The sequence below is a fragment of the Halyomorpha halys genome, unplaced genomic scaffold, assembly GCF_000696795.3.
Source record: "Halyomorpha halys isolate HHAL.00 unplaced genomic scaffold, Hhal_1.1 Scaffold487.1, whole genome shotgun sequence".
Classification (NCBI taxonomy): Eukaryota; Metazoa; Arthropoda; class Insecta; order Hemiptera; family Pentatomidae; genus Halyomorpha; species Halyomorpha halys.
In genome coordinates, this window is record NW_027111707.1 from 640,249 (window position 1) to 647,560 (window position 7,312).

Sequence of the window (7,312 nt, forward strand, 5' to 3'; positions counted from 1 at the left end):
ATTATTTAAAATTAAATAAAAAGAAAATTAATAGTTTTCTGTTCTTCTCATATCTAAAGTATAGTTTTGAAGATGACAAGGTCTAATAAAAAGATTAAACATTAGATAAATATGAGAATTTTTAGTTTAGTATCTATATTATAATAATTGATAAAGAGGCAAAATATAAGTAAAGTTTAACAAAAGAAATGAATAGACAAAAAAATAAAATAAAAATAATTTTGAAAACAATAATAATATATGGTGAACATAACTAATAATGTGGGTAAGGAAAATTGAGGAAAGAAGGGGTGGTAAAATAAAGATAGGGAAAAAAAGAGAAAAAAAAAAACGAATCTGTTAGTTTGAAATCTAACTGCCAAGTGGTGTTCTGTGCACCCACATTATGAGTGGGTAAAAAATAAAAAAGTAAAAAGTAGAAAGCGTGTGAGAGGGTGACTACAAATAGTTTTTGGAAAAACTAAACTTATTAACTAAACCAAAACTTATTTGTGTTTTATTTTTACCACATCCCCAACCAACTTCTCGTATAAGTCATCCACAGTCAACTATCTCTCACAATTATTTTTACTATGTAATTAATTCTTTTGATGATTTTCTCAACAAAATAACACTGACTGTTGGCAATCTTTCAGTAAACAAACACTAACGAAACAAAGCATCAATCTTTTAACTGTTTTCACTCATAATCCACCAAAGTGTATTGTTTGGCAATCCAAACAAAGAGTCCCTTATTCTTCTTGGGTGATTCTTCGATGTGTTCTTTTTCAAGATGTCTGCCCTTGAGGTGATGAGGACCTCCTCATCCAGGAAACATCATTCCCTGTCCGCGCCTAAGCAACGAATGATCAAAAACTAAGTTTTCTTCCTTCCCCTTCTCTCATTGTTAGTTCTTAACATCGATTGTAGCACTACGGTTTTGAGTTTTTTCCTATGATTTCCTCTATGAATAATTTTCTTTATTACTTATTCTTAATTTCTATTTTTTCTTAAATGTACTGTAATGTCAATTATGATGGGAAGTTAAAATAAAGTTTTTAAAATATTTGAATCTGCTCAACATGGCCGCGATTCAATGAACTTTTCGCAAGACACCTACTGCCATCTTCTTTATTTTGAATAACAATTTTTCCACTCCATATATGACTGATCAAAATTGGTTAGCTTTCTTTTTTTATTTAACACAACAAATAAACAGTATTTGACGTTGATATATAAAATAAAAATGTAACTAAAATCATTTATATATTACAATAATTATTTTCTCATAAAAGAGGATATTACAGTAATAAATGGCAATTCATTAAAAAGAGGGGCGGATATCACAATATTTTATTAAAGAAAAATTATGAAGTTTTATGGAATTTTTTTAATTAATTAAATATTAAAATATTACAAATATCGATATGAAACATTGGTAATAATACTATAAATTTAATCATTACAGAATCATTCTATCAATTTATTTAAAAATGGGTGTGATTCTATACCAAAGTATAGAAAATGAAGATAGTTAGATTAAAGCCTAACAAAAAATATAAAAATATTAACACATGCACAATTCTGTTTTAAACTATTAAGTAAGCCCAAACCGATGTTCGCAATACTAGATATCTAATGAATATTCTTCCCGATGTTCTCTAGCCCTTGATTCGTACCTGCAGTGCCTTCAAACAGATGTTATTTAACTAATTTTGCTTGTCTTCAGCTTATTAAAACACATGCTGGACTCAAGTTTACTTTAAATTGTATCAAAACAAGCTTTTGGCCAGATCTTCTGTAAAATCCAAAATATGGATCAGCCAGACTATGATATATGATGGTGAATATGATGGAAATCAGTTGATATTCAAAAAATGATATGAAAATATTAAAATTGGATTATTGGAAATTAAAAGATAGTGACTGTGGTAGAGGGGAGTAGGCCAAAAGGTTTTTTAATATTGGTTAGTTTTGTTATTTATTTAAATATTACAGTGAATTCTATTGCTGAGGTGTGGAGTATTGAGCTGACTTGAAGTTAATAGGGGACAAAGCGTTCATGCATGATGGGCACTAGTTGAATAATAATAGTTCACTTACTTGTGAGCATTTTGAGCCCCATACTGGGATGGGTCACATCACGTGATGGTCAACTGTGGAGGTTATGTGGCTGATCTGTGGAATATGTGCTCCATGTGCCACATCTGAAGCTAGTTCTTCTAGCCAGTCATGGCTCGACCAAGGCTTGTAACAGAAAGAGAGAGGGAGCTACCCTGCTAAGCAGGTACCAATCATTTGGGGATTAGACCTATCAGGTGAAAGTCTTCACTGTGTTTCACTGATGATGCCATGGCTAGTTGGTTCCTCTGCCAGTAGATAGCATTCCCTTGGCTGTTTTGGCAATAAACTCATCCCTCCGTCATTTTCTCCACTTCTGGTATGAACTTAATGACACTCTCTTTTAAAAAAAGAATTTCCTTAACTTATATACAATAACATTTAAACATAAACTGAACCCAAGGGCTCTCTCTGATGAGAAAGAAGAGGGAGCGACGCCTTCCTTGGCTGAGCTTAAATACCTTTTGATAAGTGCTCATGCTGCAGTCAGCAGAATTGTATGAAGTGATCTCTGGGTGGAGAGATTTTGGGCTTTAACTAAACTACCTCTGTTTATCAAAAAACTCTTCAATTTTTAGACCATCGAGATAGGAAAATGAAATTAAGATGATTAAAATTATTTCGTGCTTATATTTCCCATAAAATTTATTCTGAATTTTAGATACTCTTCAAATTATGATGTCCGGTATATCAACAATGGATGTAAGGCCAGTATATGAGCATTACAGAAAAAAACAAGAATGTATTAGCATCTCTAAGTAAGAATTATTTTTTACTTTGTTATTTCAAATTTGTTTCAGTATTGATCTGGTAGTGTTTACTTAGGAATATTTATTATATTTTTAGTAGATATTACGAGTACAAAAAAAAAAAAAAAAAAAATCATGAAAACTTAATACTTAAAGGTTTGGATACTTCATATGGAATGGCCTTGAACAAAATATTTATATTAAACTGAAGATCTCATATTGTTGTGGCCAACATGTTTTTAGTTTTCATGATTTCTTAACAGAAGGTATCAATTATGGTAAGGAATGTACTACTATTATAAATAACAGAGGTATAAACAATAGTATAATACTGCAGAGGTATAAACGATAGTATAATACTGCAGAGGTATGAACAATACCTTAGGTTGACAATCGTGTACAAACAACGGCTTAGGCGTCTTTTTATCTCTATTCAGTATTAGTTGCTCACAGTCTGGCCTACTCTGAAGTTTTCCTCATCACATCATGGTGGGCAGACATACCTTTTCCAATCTTCCTCCATGAAGACAACAATCTACCTGCAGCGGGGGACCTATCAGTCACCCACAGCGCTGAAAAGAGATTTTTTTATTTTATGTCAATAATGACAATCAATTTTTTTTAAAGATATATAAATAGTTGAACGTATAATTTAAAGTACAGAGAAGAAGGTCAGGGTTGTGGTCAAAAAAGAGCAAAATAGCTTTCAACTAATTATTGTCCAGTCAACTATTTATTGTCTAGTCATAATAAATAGTTGAAAGCTATTTTATTCTTTTTTGACCGCAACCCTGACCATCTTCTCCATTTTTTTTTAAATTTTAATTTCAAGGAGAATTTTTGTTTGATTTAAATCAGATTGATTTTATTTTGTTTAACCTGAATTTTAATTTTGTAATATTCATAAGTTTTATTAAATTCCTTTTTTATTTAATGTATATATTTTTTCCTTTTTTAAAGATTATTATTTTATTATGTTAAATTATTATAAATACAATATTAACTAAATGTGACAGTGCATTTCTTTTACTTTCATTACTGTTTACAGTTGGTAAGAGTTCTAAAGCTTCCTTTATAACCCCTATCCCCTCCCTCCCCCCACCGTAACACATATATTTTAGGACTACATAGTAACCTTTTTGCTGAATCAGAATCAACTTTCCAGTCTTGCAGTACTCTTTCTCCATTGCTATCTCTTTTAGGCCAACAATGAAGTTCCTTTTTCTATATCATCGATTTTCAGCCTTAGTCTTGTAGCAGGCAGCAAGCACGGAGTGCCTCTGCATCCCGCCACAGCATAACTCCTTGAGCCTCACCAAAGCTCTCAAATTTACATATTACTTCATTTTGTAAAAACATATTGTTATTTTTATATATTAATAATTCCTGTAACATAACACTTAACGATGTCGATAAAATGATTAATAAACGATACCAAAACAATGCACGAAACTATCTCAAGTAGACATGTACCGCTTCTCGGTCACAGCCACATGGACTAGGCATATAAATAAGGGGCTCTAAATCTCCTCTTCAATCTTTGATCCAAAGCCTTACCCAGGTCTAGTCATAGTACTGGTGGCGTACATTCTACTTGAGATAGAAAGGTTCATTGCCAATCGTATTCTCACGAGAGTTGTGTTTTTTGTATGCACAACCCCTAGACGATGGCCTATCTCCTCTCCTTCTCTCCAGCAATCTTAGTCCGTCTGCTTCATCTCGGGAACTAAGATAGTAACCTAATCCTTAACGACTTCTCTGGTCTGGACTTTGTCTCTCCCCAGCTCTAGTCCGTCCGCTTCATCTCGGCAACTAGAGCTGCACCTAGCCTTATCAGCTTACTGGTCCGTCCGCTTCATCTCGGCAACTAGTAAGCTGGCTCTTATCTCGACAGTTCTAGTCCATCTGCTTCATCTCGGCAACTAGAACTGTTACTCTACCTCAGACTCTCTCTTACCTAGACCTCCTCTACCTGTGTCAGTGCCCAGGGCTCATCCTCTGGCACGGCCGTTCCTAACTTATTACTGAATACGCCTTGTTGAGGGCCTTCTGTAAAGTGGATATCAGGCTGGAGAACCACCTAATACTAGACTCACTCCCGACAGTCTCATCAAAGATGTCTAAGTAAACTCTTCATTTGTTAAAAACTCCTTTATTCTGTCTTATTCACTTGTCTATATGGCCTCTCCTTATATTTGATCAGTATTTTTTATTTGTAATCAGTTTTTTTTTTTTGGAAATTTTGTTCATATTTTGAATATATGGTTTTGACTTTGAAAACAATCACCCTAGAAGGAAGCTTAGAATATTGAAGATTTTCAAGGCCTTGTTCTAGATTAATGTTGATCACAGATATTGACTTTTGCTTGCTGAAGAAGTAAACAAATACCTAAAGGGTAATTGTCACATGTGGTTAAAATCTTACTGTTAGATGAAAGAGCTGGTCTTCAGTCTACTGTATCAAATAACTAATGCTTAATATATTACCACATAATATACTTAATATTATATTTTATAGAGCGAGAGAAATACTTTATTTATCTATGCTGCCTAAATACATCAGGTTGCTATCTCACACAGCATCCTTATCAATCCGTAATCGGACATATATAAATTACACGTACATGGTATAATCAGATATAAAGAGATATAATAAACAATTTTTTTTCCCCTACAGTTTCCTTTTACTATCAATTTCGGTCTATACAACAAATACAAATGTTTCAATTCATTCCTATTTTTCTTTCTCATTTCTGCTCCTCCAATTTCACCATTTCACAATATTTCAATTCACCCGATCAACAAATTCGCTCTCCGGAATTCAACCTCCTACATCCTCTTTAGTGACCTGCTAAACCAATTCAATATTAGACGGCAATGTGAGATCAGACCATCATTCATAGTCACAGCAGTAGATCAGTTTACCAAAACAAACAAATAGATACATTTTACGAGAATAAGACTAACACATAGATTCAAAGGAAAATATAATAAAAAGCCAGTTACAGGAAACACTTGAATGGATAAATAAGTTTAAAAAACAATACTACTAATAAAATAAAATAATTTAATGAATAAATACGTTAAAACACACAAATAGAGAGGTCAACATATTAAAATAAATAAATAAAACAAAGAATAATCTCCGAGCTAATTCCCATGCAGGTGATGGTGTATGATCCCCAGGGAGTCCAAAATAATATTTTGCGCCAAGATCGCAATATCCCCGATGCTAACACCTAAGCCTTCTAAGAAGCTCCTTGTTCTATCTGGTATCGTTCCACGAGATCCAAACCAGAGGCCTCTCACGGTGAACTCTCTCTCTCCGAAGCTCTCGCGGAATTTTTCCTTAAGGAAAGGGACGCATTTTTCATATATTTTCTTTTTTTCCCTTTCCACTCCACCTTCCTGTTCGAGGTCATTACTTTCAAATCTCACTGTCGTATCCAAGACAAGAGCTGTGTCTCCGAGGATTAATTAATACATTAATACTAAATATAATGTTATCATGCAATTAAGTCATAGAATTCAGACAACCTGTATCAATTATTGATTGCATCGTTGATTATAACTATTATTCTAACATTCACACGTAATATTCTGTGTTAATTTTTGATATATAATATTGATGTTTATTTTTTAGGACCATAAGAATGGTTGACTACTTGGTACATTTTATGCTTCATTCTGTACTTAAAAATTCTATAGAATGTTTAAACGCTACATTAAAAAAACATACTGGCTATTTGTATGAAAAATTTCTTGATTCACCCTGGGAATTAAATGAACCTTTAAGTAAACCAAGAAAAACAAAGCCTATGGTATGAATGAAAAATAACTTATTTTTATTGGCCAATATAAAGTTAATACGAAATAATTTTGTTAATATAATCAAAAATCAGTAAATAATCGTCTGTAATGTGCTTAGATGACTTTAGTCATAAACCTAATTGGTTATTTTTGTTAATTTTCAAGAAATATTATATCACAGAGATGAGACCATTATTTTGATGTTTCAGAATTGTAGTAATCACAATAGTTGATGAGTAGATTTAGTTATATATATTTCTAATTTCCCATAGATAATTATTTTTTTTAATTAATAAGCCTTTGTAATGAACCAAAAAGAAAGGATATTTAACTCCTTAAAATTTGAGGTTTTACATTTTAAGATGTGCAGAATCCAAAAATTGAACAAAAATAAATCTGCCATCCTTCCTCATTTTTCTCCAAGACTACAGTACAGGTTTTTTTGGAGTTTGGTATCAAAAGCAGAGGTCTCCCCACAATCTTTGGAACTCGTCACTACCCTTAGTAAATCAGTTTCCAATGGGTGGTAGTTATAGCTGTATTTAGTATAATTAGTAGTTATAGCTGTGTCTTGATCATTTATGAAAATTGAGGAAAATATAAAATGTTTTGAAACAACTTTCCTGAAATATTAAAAAAAATTAAATGTTATA

The 7,312-nt window shown here is 32.3% G+C and overlaps 1 protein-coding gene across 5 annotated transcripts in view; it reads left to right on the top strand.

Moving 5' to 3' along the window:
• The window catches only part of Dhc16F (Dynein heavy chain at 16F), a 185,333-nt gene that overhangs the window by 24,637 nt on the left and 153,384 nt on the right, over positions 1–7,312 (top strand). For 4 of the 5 annotated variants that reach the window (XR_010844016.1, XM_067049737.1, XM_067049735.1 and 1 more), the window contains exons 8-9: positions 2,762–2,858; positions 6,493–6,670. Coding sequence is in view for 4 of the 5 variants with exons in the window: in XM_067049737.1 (XP_066905838.1) it covers positions 2,762–2,858; positions 6,493–6,670 (275 nt within the window). In the remaining variant the exon portion in view is untranslated. The remainder of the gene's footprint in view (positions 1–2,761; positions 2,859–6,492; positions 6,671–7,312) is intronic. The other variant, XM_067049736.1, reaches the window with a different exon arrangement.